Below are 26,129 nucleotides of genomic sequence, written 5' to 3' on the forward strand. Positions count from 1 at the left end.
TGCAATATTTCTTTTAAAAAAAAGAGAAAAAGGGGAAGAACGTAATGACTTATCCCCTTCGGGAGGTATCAATAGGGGACAAAGAGATTGGGTTTGTAAATGTCCCCCTCAGCAGTGGGGAGGTCAGAACATTTAAAAAAGAAATGAAGGTCCTGGTTGAGGATCCGGTAGGGTTGTCTGAACAAACTGATCAATTTTTGGGGCCCAGTCTGTATACCTGGGCTGAGTTAATGTCTATTTTGAATATACTATTTACTGGGGAAGAAAGGGGACTTATATGGGGGGCAGCCATTAAAATATGGGACAGGGAACACCCCATTGGAGATGGGGATGCTGGACAGGGAGAGGTAAAGTTTCCCCTCAGAGACCCCCAGTGGGAAAACCAAAATCCGGAGCATAGAGAAGAAATGAGGGAATTGAAAGACCTGATTCTAAAAGGTATAAGAGAGGCAGTTCCGAAGTCACAGAATTTGACTAAAGTCTTTGAAGTTCGACAGGAGAAAGATGAGACTCCTTCAGCTTTTATTTTGCAGAGATTAAGAGACTCAATGTGGAAATATTCTGGAATGAACCCTGAGAACCCAGTGGCACAGGGTCTTTTGAAAGTACATTTTTGTGACAAAGGAATGGCCAGACATACAGAGAAAGATACAGCAAATAGAAGGGTGGAGTGAAAAGCCATTAGATGAATTGTTAAGAGAGGCACAGAAAGTGTTTGTAAAGAGAGAGGATGAGAGACAGAAACAGAAGGTGAAAATGATGGTAGCTGCGGTTGATGAGGTAGTTAAGAAAAGAATGGAACCAATAGTGACCAACCGGAGCGGTGGGTGGCAGCATGTCGGACAGAGAGGACAAGGGGGAGTGTTTGATAGAGGGTTCGAGCGACAGGGGCAGAGCTGGAGGTCTCCACAGGCAGGATGCTATTATTGCGGAAAGATAGGGCACTTTAACCGGGAGTGTCCTGCTCTGAAAAGGGAAGAGAGGGCAATTCCGCTTATGAATTTTGATGAAGTATAGGGGTGTCAGGGGTTCCTGCCCCCGGGGACCCACCAGGAACCCTTGATAAACCTGAAGGTGGGACCCTGTAGGGAAGAGGTAGTCTTCCTAGTAGATACGGGGGCAGCACGGTCATCGCTGAATTTTAAACCAAAGAAAGTAGGAATGTCAACACGGTCAATTACTGTTTCGGGGGTAAAAAGGGGAAGGATTTACTGTTCCAGTATTTGAACTTATGATGATAGAAGGTCCAAAGGATAGGGTCACAGGGGAACTGTGGTATATCCCTGATATAGGAAGTAACTTATTAGGGAGAGATTTAATTATCCTCTTAGGACTGGGGATTGGAATTCAGGAAAAAGAATTAGTTGTACAAAAGGCAATGTTGACAGAGGATGTGGAGAGAGAGATAGACCCTATTGTATGGGCTAGGGAAGGGAATTGTGGAAAACTACAGATCCCTCCCCTTGAAGTAAATTTTTAAAAAACAAGGAAAGGGGATGTTGTCTGTGAGTGACAGTATCCTATTTCCATAGAAGGTAAACGAGGACTGCAGCCAGTAATTGAAGGATTGATTAGAGATGGATTGTTGGAGCCATGTATGTCTCCTTATAATACCCCAATACTACCAGTGCGGAAATCCGATGGAACTTATCGATTGGTGCAGGATTTGAGAACATTAAATCGAACAGTACAGATCAGGCACCCAGGGTGCCAAACCCCTCTACGTTATTAAGTGAGATCCCTCATGACCACAAATGGTTTAGTGTGATAGATTTAAAGGATGTCTTTTGGGCTTGTCCCTTGGCAGAGGATGGTAGGAATTTGTTTGCCTTTGAGTGGGAAGACCCTAAGACAGGACAGAAACAGCAATACCGGTGGGCTGTGCTTCCCCAGGGGTTTATGGAATCCCCGGATTTATTTGGACAGATGTTAGAACAAATATTGGAGAAATTTAGCAGCCCCGAGGGGACTACCCTGTTGCAGGATGTAGACGACCTCTTAGTAACAGGAAAAAGAAGAGAAAGAGTAGTAGAAGCCACCAACAAATTATTGAATTTCCTGGGTCAGCAGGGACTGCGAGTATCTAAAAACAAACCACAATATGTGGAGCAAGAAGTGAAATACTTGGGACATTTAGTTAGTGAGGGAAAGTGAAAGATAAGCCCGGAACGGATAGAGGGAATAGTGGGAATGCCGCTGCCCAGCACTAAACGGGAGTTACACAAATTTTTGGGAGTCACGGGTTATTGCAGATTGTGGATTGATTCCTATACACAGAAGACTAAGAAATTATATCTTAAACTATTAGAGGGGGAACCAAAATGTCTAAGTTGGGATGATGAGGAAAAAGAGATCTGATCCATGCCCCCGTGTTAGCCTTACCTTCCCTAGATAAACCTTTCCACCTCTTTGCTACCGTGGATAAGGGAGCGGTTTTGGGAGTATTGACCCAGAGGTGGGGGAAGGAATTAGTACATGAAGAATTGATTAAACGAGTCTTGGAGTCCCTATTACTTCCCCGAGAAATAGCAGTAGTGCATGTAAATGGTCATCAGAAAGGAAATGAACCAGAGGTTAGGGGAAATAGATTAGCTGCTGAAGTGGCTAAGGAAGCAGCCCTGAACCCACAAGAAGTGGTGATTCATTCCCTAATACCTACTGTCCCACGTCCTCGGGAAGCTCCTATATTTACTGAAAGCGGAGAAAAAGAATTGAGAGATTTAGGGGCTGTAAAAACAGCAGACGGGCATTGGAGGTTACCTGATGGAAGGAGAATGTTGAACAAAATGATGATGCGAGAGATTATGGCTGTCCTACACCAAGGCAGCCATTGGGGAGTACAAGCAATGTGTGATTTGGTTCTTAGGGAATATGGATGTAAAGGAATATATACAATTGCTAAACAAATATGTGAGGGATGTATCATATGCAGAAAGGTAAATAAGAAAATCTTGAGAAAACAGACCCCAGGAGGAAGAGACCCAGGACTGAGACCTTTCCAGAGTATACAAGTAGATTATACTGAACTCCCCAGGGTAGGCAGACTAAAATATATGCTAGTCATAGTAGATCATTTATCTGGTTGGGTTGAGGCATACCCCCTAGCTACCGCCACTGCGAGTGGAGTGTCTAAAACAATATTGGAGCACATAATTCCCCTATATGGGCTCGTGAACCATATAGATTCCGACCAAGGAACTGACTTTACCTCTAAAGTGTTACGGGGGGGGGGGTAATGAAAGGGTTGGGAATTTCCTGGGAGTTCCATACTCAATGGCACCCGCCATCATCGGGAAGGGTTGAGAGAATGAACCAAACACTCAAACGACAGCTCTCTAAACTGATAATAGGAACCAGACTCCCTTGGATCAAATGTTTACCTATAGCTCTCTTGCGAGTACGAACAGCCCCAAGGAAAGATTTGGGACTATCCCCCTATGAAATCTTATTTGGATTACCTTACTTGGGAACGAATGGAGAATTGCCAAGTCCCGAAACTAAAGATTTGTTTTTAAAGAAGTATATACTGGGTTTGTCCTCCTCTTTGTCTTTCCTCAGGAAACAGGGTTTATTGGCACAGACTCCACCCCTTGAATGCACCGTTCATCCCATCCAGCCGGGCGATTGAATCTTAGTAAAATCATGGACAGAGACTAAATTGCAGCCGGACTGGGAAGGGCCGTACCAGGCTCTTTTGACCCCTGAAACAGCGATAAGGACAGCAGAGAAAGGCTGGACTCACTACACTCGGATCAAAGGGCGAGTGGACCCTCCAGTTGAGGAAGAAGTCTGGACAGCCGAATCAATGCAAGATTCGCTGAAACTCAGGCTAAAGAGACTTTGAGTAACTGATTATACAGTGGCGACGCGAGCGCGAGATTATTTCTGTAAGATTGTATATTCAGCATGATGTTTAGAATACTGGGAATGCTGCTAGAGATATGATGCTAGCCCTTTTAGTATTGGGATTTTGTCAAATATCATTTTCATATGTATTATTAACGGTCCCCAAGTCTGATAATCCACAAGTAATAGACGCTGATGTATGCAGCTTAGTAAATTGTGGGGATGTAGATAATCAGAGACAGTACCGCAGCTCTGAGATACATCTTAAGTCCTATGGGGATGGCCTTGGGGATGGTATTTAGTATAATGGTCTCGTCACAGTACACCGGACCCCCTTCCGACTAGCTCGTGATTGTCCTGATAAAAAGTGTAACCCAATATACCTAATGATAAGGAAAACCACATGGCACGAAACAATCCTGGTGGTGGGGGGGGGTGCACCTATGAGATACAATGAAATGAAATGTTTGGGATAGAAATGAAAGCAAATGGGAAGGATTTCTTGGGCTATTGTTTTTGAATTAGTGTAGGACAGGGAAAACGGGTAGAACTACTGGGTAATAAGATACAATCTTTTACCCCTCCCGCTGATCCTAAAGTAGTAAAATTTATAGAGGTAAAGGACTTGAAACAGACCATTGAAATAGAAACTGGGTACGGGGATGCAAATGCCTGGGTTGAATGGGTAAAGTATACTTTAAAAAGTCTGAACAAAAGCAATTGTTATGCACGTGCCTCCGTTCGGCCAGTGGCCCAACGGGTTCCCTTTCCGCTCGGGTGGAAGCGAGACAGGAAGGGCATGAAATGTATGATAGCCCTGTATCAGGATGAGACTGCGTGGAATGATAGGAATTGTACCTCCCTATCACTGATGTTCCCTCCCTTGGAGAAGAAAGATGTAAAAGATCCCCCCCTGTTTTCTGCCGCAGTTGGAAATCACACATCGTGTGTGTAGACGAGGTACAAGTCAGTCGAAAGATTTGGGGGAGCTGAAATTATGTACAGAGATTAAGAATGTAACCGAAATGGAGAAGGGAGGGAACTACTCAGCATTAAAGGTTCCCCGAGCGGATCTGTGGTGGGACTGTGGAGGCAAAATATTGAGACCCACGCTACTTCCAGATTGGAGAGGGATATGTGCAATTGTACAATTGGCAATTCCATTTACCCTGGCATTTGAGAAGGAAAAGATAGGAGGGAAAAAGGGAAGGGGTAAGAGATTACTGTTAGACACTTCTTTCGATCACAGGATTTATCTTGATTCGGTAGGAGTCCCTAGGGGAGTACCGGATGAATTTAAGGCTCGTAACCAGATTGCAGCAGGCTTTGTGTCAGCTCTCTTTTGGTGGGTAACAATTAATAAAAATGATCATACCCTGTATATGAGGGCTCACCCAAAGACTGATTGAAACAGCCTTGATGAAACAGGTGCCCCTAAAAGGAAAATGCAGAAGATAACAAATGGTAATTAAAGAAAAGGGGGAAATTGTGGGATATAGGTAAATTAATGTTACTTCTGCAATTCTGCAATTCCATCTTACAAAGTAAAATGAACTCACACCAGTGTGTAATTGTTTTAGCCAAGAGCTGAGTCAACAAGAATGGAAACAATGTGGAGGAAATATATAATTGTTTTTGTATTAGCTAAAACTGTATGTCAGAAGGTAGACATTATGGGCAAGTAGATAAGATGTTGTGAGGGGATGAAGTTAAGCTAGATACGCCTGTACAAACAGTAGGTATAAACATGTGCTTCCCACTTTTACAAAAACACAGGAACAAACCCCAATTAAAACGGTCATAGGGAACAGAACGGCCTCGGGAAAGGCACAGATGAAGGGGGTAGATAATGATGAAAAAAGAATATGCCTAACAATGACCTACAGCAGGATGAGGTCAAACAGCCTTATGAGACCAGAAATAAGCATTTTATCACAGACAAGGCCGGATAAGGCAAGACTTAAACAGGGGTAATGGGGGCCGGTCTTAGGGAAGTGGACGATGTAAACAGGGGAGGGAGCAGTGTAAAACAATAGACATCAAATCATATAAATGTTGTGGATGAATTGAATTTGGTGTGTGTATGTCCCTTGCCTTGAGAAAGTGGACATCGCACCCACTTGCAAGTGTAAAATAAATGGCACTACTGATTCAGATCTTGTCTCGGACTGAAATTATTGAAGTGAGTGGGCTTTGTTTCTCACAAGTATCTAAGTCCTGTCCTGATTTGCCTTTCCAAAATGCAGCACCTCACATGTATCTATCTAAACTCCATCTGCCACTCCTCCACCAGCATCACACTTTTTGAAACTCCTCTGCCCACCAGCCTTATGTCAACTTTATGAATCCTGTTAGCTATCCATGGCAATGTTATTCCCTACACATTCAGCCTTATTTTTCTGCAAATAAAACAATATACTAGAAACACTCAGCAGGTCTGACATCATCTGCAGAGAGAAGCAGAGCTTGCTCAGGGAAGTTTCTGTCATCTTGATTCGCTATTTTTTCATCCTACAATCTTACCTCCATTAACAGTTCTGGCAGCTCGCTCTACAAAGAGCGTTTTTTCAGATGTAGATAAATCAGTGAAGGAGGCAACGTGGCTTTCTGCCAACTGTTGGAGCACGACATCAAATAGCTCTTGGCTAAATTCTTGCCAACCCTACGTGAAAAACAGTGAATTAGTCAGTCTCAGTAAGAATCACAAAGAGGGATACCCCTTCAAAGCAAATTGGGCCACGACTAGGGTTAAAATCAACAGTGAGATAAAGTAACCCCTTTCCCATCAATCTTGCTGACATCTCGTCACTTTACACTATCTAATCCAGTCTCGTTCACCAACTGAACGCTGGTTGATTGGGTGAATCCGGGTGTACTTCTTGTTCCTAGTAAATTTGAGTTTACTCCTGGCTTTCCTGTTGAATCCGAGTGCGCTCCCAGTTTTATTTTGTGTGGTGAATCCGTGTACACAGCTCTAATACCTCGCTCAGACGAACTTGTTCTTTGGCGGCCGCCAGCCACTCGCGCGCCATCGCTGCCTTAAACCGGCTGCGGTCGCCATGGTGACCACCGTGTTGTTGGGGCCGTTGCCGTGGAGCTCGCAGGGGATGTTGGGATCGCTGCCATTCTGCCCACTCAGCGCTGACTCGTCGTCGACGCCGGGTGGGGAAGTGAGTTGGAGAGGGACTGAAGCTTTACAGGTCCTCATCTGAATCGAATATAGAAACGCCAAGTGCTATTCCAACACGAAATACCAAACTAAACTTGATATCCAGAACAGCCACACAGAGACCTGCCGTTTATGACAAGACTGACAAGAATAATCCGGTCGAAACGTCAATTCACCTGCTCCCGGATGCTCTCTGACCTGCTGTGCTTTTCCAGCAACACACTCTTGACTCTGATCTCCAGCATCTGCAGACCTCACTTTTCTCCTCCTGACAAGAATAATGGGCAACAAAGGGAAACCAAACAGTGTAGTGGTAAACAGGACATTCCTACTTAAAGAACTCAGTGTTCAGAGGAACCTCAATTATCTGGCGTTTGATTATCCGAATTTCGGATTATCTGGACAAGCGCGCAACGTTCCGATGCTTGGCTAAACTGTTATCCGGAATTTAATTATCCAAACAAAATTCTTTCTGCCTGAGGGGCTAGGATAATCGAGGTTCCTCTGTACTCTGTGCTCACTTTGAACAGGAGATCAGTGAAACAGTGTCATCTATTTGAACAGCCTCAGCTGCACTTGTACCCACAGTAACTGCCACAAATGTTAGATCAGCCTCATTGCGAGTGAACCCATTGGAAAGGGACTGGTCCAGAGTAAGATAGATTATCAGAATGAACTAGCTCTGAATATTAAGGCAGTCAGTAAAAATTTCTGTAAATATATAAAACGAAAAAGAGTGGCTGAAGTAAACATTGGTTCTTTAGAGGATGAGAAGTTGGATTTAGTAATGGGATATGAGGAAATGACTGAGGCATTTAACAGATATTTTGTGTCGGTCTTCACAGTGGAAAATATGAATGACATGCCTGTAACTGAGAAAGAGATGAAGTGAAGAGATGAAAGAGGTGAGGACCTGGAAACAATCATTTTCATGAAAGAGGTAGTGTTAGGCAAGCTGAGGGTGGACAAGTCTCCTGGCCCTGATGGACTGCATCCCAAGTTGTAAAAGAAATGGTAGGAGAAATAGCAAATACACTTGTGGTAATTACCCAAAATTCACTAGAATCTGTGGCAGTTCAAGCAGATTGGAAAACAGCAAATGTGACTCCACTGTTTAAAAAAAGGAGGTAGACAAAAGGTGGGAAATTATAGACCAGTTAGTGTAACTTCTGCAGTGGAGAAATGCTTGAGTCTATTATCAAGGAAGAAATAGCAAGGCACCTAGATAGATATTGGGCAGACCCAGCAAGGCTTCATGAAGGACAGCAGGCCAGGCAGCATCCAAGGAGCAGGAGAATCGATGTTTCGGGCATAAGCCCTTCTTCAGGAATGAGGCTGGTGTGCCAAGCGCGCTGAAATAAAAGGAGGGGGAGGGAATTTGGGGAGGGGCGCTGGCAATATGATAGGTGGAAGGAGGTGAGGGTGATAGGCTGGAGAGGGGGTGGGGCGGAGAGGTCAAGAAGAAGATTGCAGGTCAAGAGGGCGGTGCTGAATCCGGGGGATGGGGAAATGAGGAAGCTGGAGAAATCTACATTCATCCCGTGTGGTTGGAGGGTTCCTAGGTGGAAGATGAGGCGCTTTTCCTCCAGGCGTTGTGTGGCCAGGGTCTGCCGATGGAGGAGGCCAAGGACCTGCATGTCCTTAACAGAGTGGGAGGGGGAGTTAAACTGTTCATCCATGGGACGGTTGGGTTGGTTGGTGCGGGTGTCCCAGAGGTGTTCCCTGAAACATTCCACAAGTAGGCAGCCTGTCTCCCCAATGTAGAGGAGACCACATCGGGTGCAGCGGATACAGTAAATGATGTGTGTGGAGGTACAGGTGAATTTGCGACGGATATGGAAGGATCCATTGGGGCCTTGGAGGGAGGTAGGGGGGGAGGTGTGGGCACAAGTTTTGCACTTCTTGCGGTTGCGTGGGAAGGTGCCGGGAGTGGAGGTTGGGTTGGTGGGGGGTGTGGACCTGACGAGGGAGTCGCGGAGGGAGTGGTCTCTCCGGAACGCTGATAGGGGTGAGGAGGGAAATATATCCCTGGTGGTCGGGTCTGGTTGGAGGTGGCGGAAATGACAGAGGATGATACGATGTATCCGGAGGTTGGTGGGGTGGAAGGTGAGGACCAGTGGGGTTCTGTCCTGGTGGCGATTGAAGGGGCAGAGCTCAAGGACAGAGGTGCGCGAAGTGGAAGAGATGTGGTGGTGAGCATCGTCGACCACGTCGGAGGGGAAATTGTGGTCTTTGAAGAAGGAGGCCATTTGGGTTGTTCGGTAGTGGAATTACTTCTCCTGGGAGTAGATGTGGCGGAGGCGAAGGAATTGGGAATATGGGATGGCGTTTTTACAGGGGGCAGGGTGGGAGGAGGTGTAATCTAGGTAGCTGTGGGAGTCAGTCGGTTTGTAGTAAATGTCTGTGTTGAGTCGGTCGCTCGAGATAGAAATGGAGAGGTCTAGGAAGGGGAGGGAAGAGTCTGAGACGGTCCAGGTAAATTTGAGGTCGGGGTGGAAAGTGTTAGTAAAGTGGATGAACTGTACAACCTCCTTGTGGGAGCACGAGGTAGCGCCAATACAATGATTGTATTGGGTTGGCACACCAGTCTCATTCCTGAAGAAGGGCTTATACCCAAAACGTCGATTCTCCTGCTCCTCGGATGCTGCCTGGCCTGCTGTGTTTTTCCAGCACCATACTTTTCAACTCTGGTCTCCAGCATCTGCAGTCCTCACTTTCTCCTCCTTCATGAAGGACAGGTCATGCTTAACTAATCTACTAGAATTCTATGAAGACACTACGAGCACAATGGACAATGGGGACCAAGTAGATGTGGTGTATCTAGATTACCAAAAGGCATTCGACAAGGTGCCACACAAAAGGCTGTTGCATAAGAGAAAGATGCAAGCTGTTACAGGCAATGTATTAGCCTGGAATGAGAATAGGGTAACTAACAGGAAGCAAAGGGTGGGGATAAAAGAGTGTTTTTTTGATTAGCCATCAGTAACCAGTGGTGTTCCTCAGGGATCAGTGTTGGCACAGCAATTATTCTTAATTTATACAAATGATTTGGAGTTGGGGACCATGTAGTGTGTCAAAGTGTGCGGAAGACACTAAGATGACTGGTCGAGCAAAGCGTGCAGAGGATTGTGAAACTTGCAAAGGGACAATTAAATCTGGCAGATGGGCAAAGATCTGGCAGATGGAGTACAATGTTAGTAATTTGAAGTCATCCACTTTGGTAGAAATAACAGTAAAAAGGACTATTATTTGAATGGTAAAAAATTGCAGGAGAAAGTGAGGACTGCAGATGTGGCGATCAGAGTTGCGAGTATGGTGCTGGAAAAGTAATGCAGGTCAGGCAGCATCCTAGGAGCAGAAGAATCAATGTTTCAGGCATAAACCCTTCATCAGGGATAAAATTGCAGCATGCTGCTGTGCAGAGGGACCTGGGTGTCACAGAAGGTTGTTCTGCAGGTGCAACAGGTAATTAAGAAGGCAAATGGAATTTTGTTCTTCATTGCTAAAGGGATTGAGTTTAAAAACAGAGATGTTATCTTACAGATGTCTAGGGTGCTGTGAGGCCACACCTGGAGCACTGAGTGCAGTTTTGATCTACTTACTTGAGAAAGGATGTACAGACACTAGAGAGGGTGCAGAGGAGGTTCACTAGATCGATTCCAAAGTTGAGAGGGTTGGTTTATGAGGAGACACTGAGTGGATTGGGATTATATTCATTGGAATTTAGAAAAATGAGGGAGTAATCACATAGGAATACATAAAATTATGAAGGGAACAGATAAGATTGAATAGAGAGAATGTTTCCACTGTGGGTGAAACCAGGACAAGAGGGCATAGTCTTAAACTTAGGGGGAGCAGATTTAGAACTGAATTGAGAAGGAACTTCTTCACCCAGAAGGATGTGAATCTGGAATTTCCTGCCCAGTGAAGTAGAACATAGAACATAGAACAATACAGCACAGAACAGGCCCTTCGGCCCACGATGTTGTGCCGAACTTCTAACCTAGATTAAGCACCCATCCATGTACCTATCCAAATGCCGCTTAAAGGTCGCCAATGATTCTGACTCTACCACTCCCACGGGCAGCGCATTCCATGCCCCCACCACTCTCTGGGTAAAGAACCCACCCCTGACATCTCCCCTATACCTTCCACCCTTCACCTTAAATTTATGTCCCCTTGTAACACTCTGTTGTACCCGGGGAAAAAGTTTCTGACTGTCTACTCTATCTATTCCTCTGATCATCTTATAAACCTCTATCAAGTCACCCCTCATCCTTCGCCGTTCCAACGAGAAAAGGCCGAGAACTCTCAACCTATCCTCGTACGACTTATTCTCCATTCCAGGCAACATCCTGGTAAATCTTCTCTGCACCCTCTCCAAAGCTTCCAAATCTTTCCTAAAGTGAGGCGACCAGAACTGCACACAGTACTCCAACTGTGGCCTAACCAAAGTCCTGTACAGCTGCAACATCACTTCACGACTCTTGAATTCAATCCCTCTGCTAATGAACGATAATACTCCATAGGCCTTCTTACAAACTCTATCCACCTGAGTGGCAACCTTCAAAGATCTATGTACATAGACCCCAAGATCCCTCTGTTCCTCCACCTGACTAAGAACCCTACCATTAACCCTGTATTCCGCATTCTTATTTGTTCTTCCAAAATGGACAACCTCACACTTGGCAGGGTTGAACTCCATCTGCCACTCCTCAGCCCAGCTCTGCATCATATCTAAGTCCCTCTGCAGCCGACAACAGCCCTCCTCACTGTCCACAACTCCACCTATCTTCGTATCATCTGCAAATTTACTGACCCACCCTTCGACTCCCTCATCCAAGTCATTAATAAAAATTACAAACAGCAGAGGACCCAGAACTGAACCCTGCGGAACTCCACTTGTAACTGGGCTCCAGGCTGAATATTTACCATCTACCACCACTCTCTGCCTTCGACCGGTTAGCCAGTTTTCTATCCACTTGGCCAAATTTCCCTCTATCCCATGCCTCCTGACTTTCCGCATAAGCCTACCATGGGGAACCTTATCAAATGCCTTACTAAAATCCATGTACACTACATCCACTGCTCTACCCTCATCCACATGCTTGGTCACCTCCTCGAAGAATTCAATAAGACTTGTAAGGCAAGACCTACCCTTCACAAATCCGTGAAGTAGTTGAGGAAGTAGTTGAGGCTTCCTCAGTAAATGTTTTTAAAGCTAAGATAGATAATTTTTTGAACAGTAAAGGAATTAAGGGTCATAGTGAGAGGGCAGGTAAATGGAGCTGAGGCCACGAAAAGATCAGCTATGATCTTATTAAATGGCGGAGCAGTCTTGAAGGGCCAGATGGTCTCCTCCTGCTCCTTGTTCTTATGCTTTTTAAGTTCTTATATTATGTTTTCATGAGCCCCTGGCCATGTACTAATCCTATGTGGACCAGCTGACAGGATTATTCACAGACATCTTTAACCTCCCCTTACTCTGACTTGAAGTCCCCACCTGCTTCAAGAAGACCACCATCATCCCTGTACCAAAGAAGAATTATGCAGCAGGCCTCAATGACTATCACCCAGTGGCTCTGACCTCCATAATTTTTAAGTGCTTCAAGAGGTTGGTTATGGTTCACGTCAGTTCCAGTCTTCCAAATTGCTTTGATCAAAGAGAACAGGCCCTCCAAGCCTGAGTTGATCCAAATCTACTGTCTAAGCCTGTTGCCTAATTCCTAAACATCTGTATTCCTCTGTTCCCCACCTACTCATGCATCTGCCCAGATGCATCTTAAATCAATCTACCGTGCCTGCCTCTACTACCTCTGCTGGCAATGCGTTCCAGACACCCACCACTCTCTGTGTAAAGTACTTGCCGCGTGTATCCCTCTTAAACTTTTCACCTCTCACCTTGAAAGCGTGACCTCTTGTTATTGAATCCTTCACCCTGGGAAAAAGCTTGTCTCTTTCCACCCTTCATGATTTTGTAGACCTCAATCAGGACTCCCCTCAATCTCCTTTTTACTAATGAAAACAATCCAAACAGACTCATCCTGGCTTCATAACTAGCACCTTCTATACCAGTAAACATCCTTGTAACCCTTTTCTGCACCATCTCCAAAGTGTCCACATCCTTTTGGTAATTTGGTGACCAGAAATGTACACAGTATTCTAAATGCGGCCGAACCAACATTGTGTACTATTTTAAACTGACTTGCCAGCTCTTATACTCAGTACCCTGTCTGATCAAGGCAAGCATACCATATGTCCTCTTGACCACTCTATCCACCTGTGTAACAACCTTCAGGGTACAATGGACCTGAACTCCCAGACCTTTCTGCTCATCAGCTTTTCCCAAGGTTCTTCCATACACTGTATAATTCACTCTAGAATTAGACTTCCCAAAATGTATTACCTCACATTTGCCTGGATTAAGCTCCATCTGCCACTTCTCTGCCCAACTCTCCAGTCTATCTATATTCTCCTGTACTCTTTGACAGTCCCTTATGCTATCTGCTACTCCACCAATCTTCGTGTCTTCTGCAAACTTGCTGATCATACCAACAGTGCCTTCTTCCAGGTCATTTACGTATATCCCAAACAACAGTGGCCCCAGCACTGATCCGTATGGAACACTACTGGGTCACCTTTCTCCATTTCGAGAAACTCCCTTTGCACTACTCTCTGTCTCCTGTTGCTCAACCAGTTCTTTATCCACCTAGCTAGAACACCCTGCACACCATGTGACTTTATTTTCTCTGTTCGTTTACCATGGGGAACCTTATCAAACGCCTTACAAAAGTCCATGTATATGACATCAACAGCCCTTCCTTCATCTATCAACTCGGTCACTTCCTCAAAGGACTCTATTAAGTTGGTAAGGCATGATCTCCCCCGCACAAAATCATGTTGCCTATCACTGATAAGCCCATTCTTTTCTAAATATAAAGAGATCCTATCCCTCAGTACCTTCTCGAGCAACTTTCACACCATTGACATCAGGCTCACCTGGTCTGTAGTTACCTGGAATATCCCTACTACCCTTCTTGTACAGGGGTACAACATGAGCAACCCTCCAGTCCTCCAGCACCTCACCTGTATTTAAGGATGCCACAAAGATATCTGTTAGGGCACCAGCTATTTCCTCTCTTTCTTACCTCAACAACCTGGGATAGATCCCATCCGGTCCTGGGGATTTGTCAGCCTTAATAACCTCAAGCCTACCCAACACATCTTCCCTACTTATGTCAACGTGATCCAGACTAATCAAACTGCTATCTCTAATCTCAACATTCATCATGTCCCTCTCTTCAGTGAATACTGATGCAAAGTAATCATTCAGAATCTTCTGTCAGGTTTGACATGCAGCCTTCCCTCATTATCCTTTAGTGGACCAATCCTTTCTCTAGTTACCTGCTTACCTCTTATATAAGAATAGAAGGCTTTGGGATTCTCCTTAATTCTGTTCGCTAAAGCTATTTCATGACCCCTTTTAGCCCACTTGATTCCTCTTTTAAGACTGGTCCTATTCTCCCGATATTCCTCCAGGACTCATTCTGTTCTTTGCTGACTGGACCTTATGTGCGATTCCCTTTTCCTCTTGGCAGTCATACGATTTCTCCTACCATCCACGGTTCACAAATCTTGCTTTTCCTATCCTTTGTCTTCAACAGAACATGCCTATCCTGCACTATCTTTAACCTATCTGAAAGCCTCCCACATATCAAAAGTGGACTTCCCTTCAAATAGCTGTGTCCGATCCACATTTCCCAGCTCCTGCCTAATTTTGATATAATTGGCCTTGGCCCAGTTCAGTACTGTTCCCTTAGGACCACTGTCATCTTTGTCTACGAGTATTCTAAAACTTACAGAATTGTGGTCACTATTCCCAAAGAAATCCCACACTGCAACTTTTGCCACCTGACCTGGTTCATTCTCCAACACCAGGTCCAATATGGCCCCTTCCCTCGTCAGACTATTGACACACTGCTCTAGAAAACTCTTCTGGATGCTTCTTACAAATTCTACCCCATCCAGACCTCTGCCGCTAAGTGTATCCCAGTCAATGTTGGGAAAATTAAAATCTCCCATCACCACTATCCTATTGCCTCTACATCGTTCCATAATCTATTTACCTATTTATTCTTCCACCTCACCCTCACTGTTGGGAGGCCTGTAATACAGTCCCACCATTGTAACTGCATCCTTCTTATTTCTCAGCCCCACCCATAATGCCTCACTACTCAAGTCCACCAACATGTCCTCCTTTAGCACAGCCGTGATATTATTCCTGATGAAGGGCTTTTGCCCAAAACATCGATTTCGAAGCTGGATGCTGCCTGAACTGCTGTGCTCTTCCAGCACCACTAATCCAGAATCTGGTTTCCAGCATCTGTAGTCATTGTTTTTACCTCGTGATATCATTCCTGACTATCAATGCAACTCCACCTCCCCCCACCAGCCCCCCACCTTTTTACTTCCCTCCCTGTCCTGTCTGAAACATCTATATCCTGGAACATTTAGTTGCCAATCATGCCCTTCCTTCAACCAAATCTCTGTGATTGCAATGTCGTCACACTCCCAGGTACTAATCCAAGCCCTAAATTCATCTGCCTTACCCACTATACTCCTTGCATTAAAGTAGATACACTTCAGGCCACCAGTTCTTTTGCGTTCATCTGCTCCCTGCCTACTCTTCCCCTTATTAATGCTATCTTCATGATTCTTACAGTCTCCAGTTTCCACCTCGCTGTCTACTTGTCTTCTGGTTCCCAACCCTTTGCCACATTAGTTTAAAACCACTCCAACAGCAGTAGCAAAAACTCCCCCAAGGACATTGCAATTTACCTACAGACACCATCTCCCTGGCCTTTCACTGATTCCTGGAGCATCTGGATAACAAGGATATCTATAAGCATGGTTAATAAGTTTGTGGACAGCACCAAAATTGGTGACATAGTAGACAGTGAAGAAGATTTTCTAAGATTACAAAGGATGTAGATTAAATAGGTCAATGGGCTGAATAATGGCAGATGGAGTTAAATCTGGATAAGTGCATGGTATTGCATTTTGGTGTAATAAACAAGAGCAGGGCATATACAAGTAATGGTACAGCCTTGGTGGTGTTGTTAAACAGAGTAACCTAGGGGTTCAGATACATAATTCTTTGAAGTTTGCAGAACATATAAACAAGGGTGGTTAAAGTGTGTTTCGCAGGTTTGCTTTCATTGCTCAGTCCTTGCAGTTTAGGAGTTGGGAAATCATGTTGAAGCTGTAAAGGACATTGGTGAGGTCTCTTTTGGAATTCTGTGCCCAGTTCTGATTGCCCACTTATAGGAAGGATAATATTAAGCTAGAGAGGGTTCAGAAGAGATTTACCAGGATGTTGCCAGCTATGGAAGGTTTGAGATATAAATAAAGGCTGGGTAGGCTGAGACATTTTTCTTTGAAAGTTGAGAGGTGACCTTATCAAAGTTTATAAATCATGAGGAGTATAAATATGATTAATAGTAGATGTCTTTTCCCTGGGAAGACGGATTTCAAAACTAGGGGGGCATATTTTTAAGATGAGAGGAGTGAAATTTAAAAATGACGAGGGGCAAATTATTTACACACAGAATGGTTTGCTTGTGGCATGAACTTCCTGAGGAAGTGTTGGATGTCAGCATAGTTAGAATATTGAAAAGGCACTGAGATAAGTACATGAATATGACTGTTTTAGAGGGATATGGGCCAGGAGCAGGGATGTGGGACTAATTTAGTTTGGGATTATGTTCGGCATGGACTGGTTGGACCGAAGTGTCTGCTTTTGTGCTGTATGACTCTATGAGTCGATAAAAGAGGGCGCTAGAAAAAGAACAGCAGGTCAGGCAGTTTCTGAGAAGCAAGAGAGTCGACATTTCGGGCTTAACCCTTCATTTGCAGTGCTCACAATCTCCACTATGACTCTGCCAGGCTCCTACTTATTGACTACAGTTCCACCTTCAACATCATAATTCCAAACAAACTCACATCTAAACTCTGACACCTAGGTCTTGGCTCCCCCCCTCTGTAATAGAATCCTCAACTTCTTGACCCATAGATTGCAATCAGTAAGAATAGGCGACAACACCTTCTCCACTTTAAGCCTCAACATCGATGGCCTGCTAAGTTGCATACTGAGCCCTCTGCTATACTCTTTATGCATTCATGACTGTGTGGCCAAATTCTGCCCCAACTCCATTTACAAGTTTGCTTATGATGCCACTATTGTGTTCGGATCTCAAACAATGACAAGGCAGAATACAGAAAAGTATTGTGTAAAAACAACAGCCTCTCCATCAATGTCAGCAAAACGAAGGAGCTGGTCATTGACTTCAGGGAACGGAATTGAGGGCATGCACTTATCTGCATCATTGGTGCTGAGGTGGAGATGGTTGAGAGTATCAAATTCCTGGGAGCAATGATCACCAACGGTCTATTTTGGACCACCAGTGTCAACACAACGTTCAAGAAACAATGGCAATGTTTGGAGGCAATGGCTTAGTTGTGTATTATCACTGGACTATTAACCCGGAGACCAAGGTAATGCTCTGGGGACCTGGGTTCAAATCCCAACACAGCAGATGGTGGAATTTGAATTCAATAAATATCTGGAATTAAGAGTCTATGATAACCAGAAATCTATGATCGATTGATAAAAAAAACCCATCTTGTTCACTAATGTCCTTTAGCGAAGAAAACTGCCATCCATACCTGATCTGGCCTACAAGTGACTCCAGACCAACAGCAATGTGGTTGACTGCCCTCTGCGCAATTAGGGATGGGCAATAAATGCTGATCTAGCCAGCGATGCCCTCATCTCATGAATGAATAAAAGAAAAGAAAGAACAACAACATTTCTACTTCCTCAGCAGGCTAAGGAAATTCAGCCTGTCCACAAAGACTCTTACCTCCTTTTATAGATGCACCATAGAAAGCATCCTATCTGGATGCTTCACAGCGTAGTATGGCAACTGTTCTTTGCGAGACTGCAAGACATTACATATAGTTGTGAACACAGCCCAATCCATCACACAAACCAGCCCTTCATCCATTGACTCCATCTATACTTCCCACTCTTCAGAAAAGCAAGCAACATAATCAAAGATCTCTCCCACCCCAGTTATACTCTCTTCCATAGACAGAAGATATAAAATTTGAATACACGTATGAATAGATTGATCCCTACTGTTATCAGACTTTTGAATGCAACTCTCAAGTGTTAATTCTGATCTCTCTTTGTCTCTCTCTCTCTTTCTCTCTCCGCACCTTCTCTGTGGCTGTAACACTATTTTGCGTTCTGTTCTGCTACCCTGATGGGCATTGTATGGTACAATCTGCCTGCATAGCATGTAAAACAACACTTTTCACTATATCTCAGTACTTGTGATAATAAATCAATCTTTCATACACATAATGGAGTTACTGAGAACACAGCAACACAATTCAATCCATCATTATTATTTTAACTTGTAGTTTTTTTCTTGGAATGTGGTGTCACTATGCCCCTTTCATGGTTGCCCTGGAGAATGTGGTGGTGAGCTGCCTTCTTGAACTGAAGATAGACCCACAGCACTGTTAGAGAAGAAATCCATGATTTTGACCGAGTAACATAAAGAAATGGCAATATATTTCCAAGGGTACAATAGGTGAGTGGGGGAGGGGATGAAGGTGATAGGTCAGGGAGGAGGGTGGATTGGATAAGTGGAAAGGAAGATAGGCAGGTAGGACAAGTCATGGGGACAGTGCTGAGCTGAACGTTTGGAACTGGGGTGAGGTGGGGGAATGGGAAATGAGCAAACTGTTGAAGTCCACCAACCTGGACCTCCTTCACTGCCGCTCCCTCACCACCTGACGCCTGGAAGAAGAGCGCCTCATCTTCCGCCTTGGAACACTTCAACCCCAGGGCATCAATGTGGACTTCAACAGTTTCCTCATTTCCCGTTCCCCCACCTCACCCCAGTTCCAAACTTCCAGCTCAGCACTGACCCCATGACTTGTCCTACCTGCTATCTTCTTTTCCACCTATCCACTCCACCCACCTATCCCTGATGATTACACAATGTTCAACATGACATGTAATTCCTCAGATACTGAAGCAGTGTCTATTTAAATTCAAAAATAGCTGGCAATAGCTTGGGCTGAAAAGTGACCAATGGCATTCACACTGCATAAAAACCAGGCATAAAAACCCTGACCTATCACCTTCGTCTCCTCCCCCACTCACCTATTGAATTCTATGCTACTTTCTCCCCAACCCCACCCTCCTCTCATTTATCTCTCCATTCCTCAGGCATTCTGCCTGTATTCCTGATGAAGGGCGTTTGCCCGAAACGTCGATTTTACTGCTCCTCGGATGCTGTCTGAACTGCTGTGCTTTTCCAGCACCACTAATCCAGAATCTGGTTTCCAGCATCTGTAGTCATTGTTTTTATATTTCCAAGCCATGATGGTGTCAGGCTTAAAGGGGAATTTGGAGGTGATAGTGTTCCAATATACCTGCTGCCCTTATCCATATAAATGGATGTACTCATGGTTTTGGAAGATGCTTCTAAGCATCTTTGGTAAATTCCTAGCCTCTGACCTACTCTTGTAGCCACTGTGTTCATGTGGCGAGTTCAATTGAGTTTCTTTAATGATAACCCCAGGATGGTGTTAGTGGGGGATTCAGTGATGGTGACAACATTGACTGTGAAGGGGCAGTGGTTAGATTGACTCAAATTGGAGATGGTCATTGCCTGGTTTTTATGCAGTGTGAATGCCATTGGTCACTTTTCAGCCCAAGCTATTGCCAGCTATTTTTGAATTTAATAGAGATTGCTTCAGTATCTGAGGAATTACATGTCATGTTGAACATTGTGTAATCATCAGCAAACATTCCCATTTCTGATCTTATGATAGAGGCAAGGTCATTGATAAATAGCTAAAGGTGGTTGGACCAAGGTTCTCCCCTGAAGAACTCCTACAGATATATCCTGGAACTCCAACAACCAGAATTATCTTCCTATGTGCCAGGTCTGACTTCAACCAATGGAAAGTTTTCCTCCTATTCCCATTGATTCCAGCCACAATCAGTGTGGCTTTGGATGACCTTTTAGAGGTTTATAAAATCAAGAGGGATATAGATAAGTTGAATAGCAAGAATCTTTTCTCTAGAGCTGTGGAATTCAAAAATAGGGGGCATATTTTTAAGCTGAGAGGAGAAAGATTTAACGTGAAGGGACTGTTTTTTACATAGAAAGTGGTTCGTATGTGGAATGAACTGCCAGAAGAACTGGTGAATTCAGGTACAGTTACAACATTTAAAAGACATTTGAATAAGTACACGAATAAGAAAGGTTTGGAAGGATATTATCAAACGCAGGCAAATAGGACTAGTTTGGTTTGGGAACATGATTAGCATGGAATAGTTGGACTAAAGGGTCTGTTTCCATGCTATATGACTCTGTGACTCTATGGCTGTCCATCTTGCCTCACCTCTGGAATTCATTTCCTTTGTTCATCTTTGAACCAAGGCTATAAGGAGGTCAGGAGATGAGTAGTTCTAGCAGAACCAAAACTGGATATCAGTGAGCAAATTATTGCTCAGCAGGTGCTGCTTGATGGCACTGTTGATGATTCTTTCTATCAGTTTATCATGATCAAGAATAGACTGATGGGGTGGTTATTGGCTGAACTGGATTTGACCTTTTTATGTACAGGACATACTTGGGCAATTTTCACATTGTTGGATAGATACCAGTATTGTAACTGTACTGGAACAATTTGGCAAGGATACAGCAAGTTCTGGAGCACATGACTTTAGCACAATTGTCAGAATGTTGTCTAGGCCACAGCCTTTGCAGTGTTCAGTGCCTCCAACTATTCCTTGGTCCCAGAATCTGTTATGCTGGGGAGCTCTGGAGTAGGTTGAGAGGATCATCTGCTCAACATTCTGGCTAAAGTTCATTGCGAATGCTTCAGCCTTAACTTTTGCTGGGCTGTTCCATCATTGAAGATGGGGATATTTGTAGACCCTCCCCCTCGAATGAGTTTTTTAGTTGTACATCACCATTCACGACTGGATATAGAACATAGAACAGTACTGCACAGGAACAGAGTCAGGAGTGTGTTGCTGGAAAAGCACAGCAGGTCAGGCAGCATCCAAGTAGCAGTGGAACAACATTTCAGGCCAGTGCACTTCATCAGGATGCATTCCTGATGAAGGGATCCTGCCCAAACATCGATTCTTCTGTTCCTCGGATGCTGCCTGACCTGCTGTGCTTTTCCAGCAACACACTCTCGACTCTGATCTCCAACACCTGCAAATCTCACTTTCTCCTTGCACAGGAACATTGTTGTGCAAAATATGACACAAAATTAAACTATTCCCTTCCGCGTGCCCTTGGTCCATATCCCTCCATTCCTTGCATAATCACTTGCTTATCTAAAAGCCCCTTAAATGCACCAATCGTATCTACCTCCACCACCAACACTGACAGCACTTTCCAGACACCTACCACTTGCTGTGTGAAAACTTGACCCTCTCATTTCCTTTGAACTTTCTCTCTCTCACCTTAAGTGCATGCCCTCTAGACATATCAGGAAAATGATTCTGACTCATGCATCTCATAATTTTATTTCTTTCAATCAAATCTTCCTTCAGTCTCTGCTGCTCCAGAGAAAACAAGCTTCTCCTTATAGCTCACATCCTCTAATCCAGGCAACATCCTAGTAAACCTCTTCTGCACCCTCTTCAAAGCCTCCACATCCTACCTGCAATATGGTGACCAGAATTCAACGCAGTACTCTGAAGCGTGGCCTAACCAAAGTTTTATAAAGCTGCAACATGATATCCTGATTCTTGTACTCAATGTCCTGACCAATAATGGCAAACATACCTTCTTTAACAGGAGAAAGTGAGGACTGCAGATGCTGGAGATCAGAGCTGAAAATATGTTGCTGGAAAAGCGCAGCAGGTCAGGCAGCATCCAAGGAGCAGGAGAATCGACGTTTCGGGCATCAGCCCTTCTTCAGGAATCTGAATTCAGATTCCTGAAGAAGGGCTGATGCCCGAAACGTCGATTCTCCTGCTCCTTGGATGCTGCCTGACCTGCTGCGCTTTTCCAGCAACACATTTTCAGCTCATACCTTCTTTAACACCTTATCTACTTGTGGAGCCACTTTCAAGGAGCTATGGAATTGAATCCCACAATCCCTCTGTACATCAGTACTGTTCAGGGTCCTGCCATTAACTGAATACTTTTCCTTAACATTTGATCACCAAAGTGCAGCACTTATCTGGAGTAAACTCCATCTGCCATTTCTCCACCCATATCTGCAACCGATCTATACTCTACTATATTCTTTTACAACCTTCTACACTATCCACAACTCCACAGATCTTTGTGTCGCCTGCAAACGTACTAACCCACCCATCTATGTTTTCATCTAAGTCATTTATACAACTCACAAACAGCAGAGGTCCCTGAGGAACACAACTAGTCACGGGACTCCAGCCAGAAAAATATCCTTCCACCACCACCCTCTGCCTTCTATGGGCAGGCCAGTTTTGAATCCAAGCAGCCAACTCACGGTGGATCCCATGCATCTTAATCTTCTGGAAGAGCCTACTATGAGGGAACTTGTCGAAAGCCTCACTAAAATCTAAGATTGAAGACAAGATCCACTGCTCTATTTTCATTGATCACCTTCACCACTCTCAAAAAATTCAATCAAGTTAGGAAGACATGACCTGCCCCACACAATTCCGTGTTTGTTGTCCCTAACGAGGCCATGCCTTCCTAAATGTGTGTAAATCCTACTCTTGAGAATTCTCTCCAGTAGGGTTCCCAACCACCATGTGAGAATCATCAGTCGAGAGTCTCCTGGTTTTTCCCTATTTCTCTTCTTGATCAGAGGAAAAACATTAGCTACTTGCCAGTCCTCTTAGACCTTTTCTGTGGCAAGCAAGGATACTAAGATCTTGGTTAAGACCCCAGCAATTTCCTCTTTTACCCCTCTAAATAACCTGTGGTAGATACTATTGTACCCTGGGGACATAACCACCTTAATGCTCTTCAAGAGATCCAACACTCCTTCTTTCTTGATGTCAAAGTGTCCCAGCATATTTGGCATGCTCCACATTAATCTCACTATCCTTCATGTCCTTCTCTTGCGTGAGTACTGATACAAAGCACTCGTTTAGGATCTTGCTCACATCTTCTGCCTCCAAGCACAAGTTCTATCCTTTATCCTTGAGTAGTCCTGTTATCCTTTTATTTTTCATGTATATATAGAATGTCTTGGGATTCTCTTTAACCCTACTTGTCAAGCTCATTTCATGGCTTCTCCTTGCTCTAATTTTTTGCTTAAATTCTTTCCTGCTTTCTTTATATTTCTCATGGGCTCTGTCTAATTTTAGCTTCCTAAACCTTACATATGGTTCTTTTTTTCTTTTAACTAAATTCACAACCTCCCTTTTTATTCAAGGGTCCCTTACTTTGCCATCCTAGTCCTACCTCCTTACTGGTCCTGAATGCTGATCAGTACGTCTTTAAACAACTCCCACATGTCAAATGTGCACTTGCCTGACAACAGCTGCTCCAAATTAACTCTCCCTACTTCCTACTTAATAATCTCATGATTTGCCCTCCCTAAATTTAGTACTTTTCCATAAGGATCTGACTTATCCTTATTCCTTACCTTAAAACTTGAGGAGTTGTGATCACTGTTTCCAAAATGCTTTCCCACTGAAAGGTAAATAACCTGGCCCTGCTGATTAGCCAATACAAAGTCCGATATAGTCCCACATCCAGTTAATCTATCTGCATCTGTTTCAAGAAACTCTCTTGAATGCACCTAACAAATTTTGCCCCATCTAAGCCTCTAACTCTAAGGAAATCCCAGTCAATATTGAGCAAGTTAAAGTCACCCACAATGACAACCCTGTTATTATTGATAGGACTGTGGAGCTTAGATATGAGCCATTGGATTTGGTATCTGTCTATCATTTGCTGCTTCTGCTGTTGGCATGCAGATAGTTGGGTTTTGTTGCTTCACCAGATGGACTCTGCATGTTTAGCTTTGCCTGATGCTGCTTCTAGCATGCCCTCCTACATTCTCCATTGGAAAGGGTTTATCCGCTATCTTAAGGTAGTGATTCTAGCTCATGACATTGCTCATTTATTTATGCTAGAAACAAAGTACATTGATACACAGAGATCCTTACTCTGTAAACAAAATGAATATGTTCAAGACTTTATGCTTTCTTTGAATTGCCAGACAGCTTGGGAAAAGATGCCCTCCAACGCATCTCATCCACATCCCGCACCTCCGCCCTCAGACCCCACCCCTCCAACCGTAACAAGGACAGAACGCCCCTGGTGCTCACCTTCCGCCCTACCAACCTTCGCATAAACCAAATCATCCGCCGACATTTCCGCCACCTCTAAACAGACCAGGGATATATTTCCCTCCCCACTCCTTTCCTCCTTCTGCAAAGACTGTTCCCTCTGCGACTACCTGGTCAGGTCCACGCCCCCAAACAACCCACCCTCCAATCCTGGCACTTTCCCCTGCCACCGCAGGAACTGTAAAACCTGCGCCCACACCTCCTCCCTCACCTCTATCCAAGGCCCTAAAGGAGCCTTCCACATCCATCAAAGTTTTACTTGCACATCCACTAATATCATTTATTGTATCCATTGCTCCCGATGCAGTCTCCTCTACACTGGGGAGACTGGGCGCATCCTAGCAGAGCGCTTTAGGGAACATCTCCGGGACACCCGCACCAATCAACCACACCGCCCCGTGGCCCAACATTTCAACTCCCCCTCCCACTCTACCGAGGACATGGAGGTCCTGGGCCTCCTTCACCGCTGCTCCCTCACCACCAGATGCCTGGAGGAAGAACGCCTCATCTTCCGCCTCGGAACACTTCAACCCCAGGGCATCAATGTGGACTTCAACAGTTTCCTCTTTTCCCCTTCCCCCACCTCACCCTAGTTCTAAACTTCCAGCTCAGTAACTGTCCCCTTGACTTGTCCGGACTTGTCCTACCTGCCTATCTTCTTTTCCACCTATCCACTCCACCCTCTCCTCCTTGACCTATCACCTTCATCCCCTCCCCCACTCATCCATTGTACTCTATGCTACTTTCTCCCCACCCCCACCCTCCTCTAGCTTATCTCTCCACGCTTCAGGCTCACTGCCTTTATTCCTGATGAAGGGCTTTTGCCCGAAACGTCGATTTCGAAGCTACTTGGATGCTGCCTGAACTGCTGTGCTCTTCCAGCACCACTAATCCAGAATCTGGTTTCCAGCATCTGCAGTCATTGTTTTTACCTCAGACAGCTTGGGAAGCCTATGGGTCCCCATTTTTTTTCTCCATAGCAATTCCTCAATCAATTGGAGTCAACTTGCCACCAGTCAGTACTATTTTGTCCTGTGGTCATTATTTGAAATTTGATATTCTTATATTTGATCTGATGCATATAAGATGTAAAGATTAAGCTATCTGTTTTCAGCAAGTTCTGCTGTACCAAGCAGCAACTGTAAAAATGTTGTGGTTTGTGAAAGGGCCTAAAACACTATAGTTAGGATTTTAAAAATATTGTAGTAAGAGAATTGAGTGATATTTGCTCCATGGACAGATGCAGGGGGAGTTATTGTTAGGTGTACAAAGTGAAGTAGGAGGTGAGTCATACAATAGAAAAGTCAGAGTTGTCCTGATATGTAATTAATATAGTAAGATAATCAAGGTCATGTGAAATGGCAAATCAAGGCTGAGGTTGTGAATATGTATCAGGTGTTTACATGGAAAGAGGACAGTGAACTCAGATGAGAGACAACATGAAAAAGAATCAACATTGAAAGGTGAGGTGCTGAAAAATTGGGAGAATACATCTAGGGAGTAGAGAGTTCAGCCAAAATGTTATCTGACGATAAGCACCACATTATCAGTATGCCAGTTTTGAGCAAGTAGTTGAAGAAGCAGCCAAGGGTATTGTTATGAAGATGCTTCATGTTTGATCGTTTTTCTGGACTTGAGTTTGAAGGATTGTAGATAAATGGATTTTTAAGCAGTTCAATTAAAGGATAGAAGAACATTTTCTTTCAATAA

General features: G+C 44.3%; 1 protein-coding gene across 1 annotated transcript in view; it reads right to left on the reverse strand.

Annotated features, from left to right (window-relative positions):
- The window catches only part of LOC140491660 (uncharacterized), a 255,833-nt gene extending 248,944 nt beyond the window's left edge, over positions 1-6,889 (reverse strand). Inside the window, exons 1-2 of the mRNA XM_072590156.1 lie at positions 6,828-6,889; positions 6,370-6,508 (exon numbers count right to left, since the gene is read on the reverse strand). Coding sequence (XP_072446257.1) covers positions 6,370-6,508; positions 6,828-6,878 — 190 coding nt within the window. The 5' untranslated portion in view covers positions 6,879-6,889. The remainder of the gene's footprint in view (positions 1-6,369; positions 6,509-6,827) is intronic.
- Between the last annotated feature and the right edge of the window lie 19,240 nt (positions 6,890-26,129).

The sequence above is a fragment of the Chiloscyllium punctatum genome, chromosome 19 (genome assembly GCF_047496795.1).
Source record: "Chiloscyllium punctatum isolate Juve2018m chromosome 19, sChiPun1.3, whole genome shotgun sequence".
Lineage (NCBI taxonomy): Eukaryota > Metazoa > Chordata > Chondrichthyes > Orectolobiformes > Hemiscylliidae > Chiloscyllium > Chiloscyllium punctatum.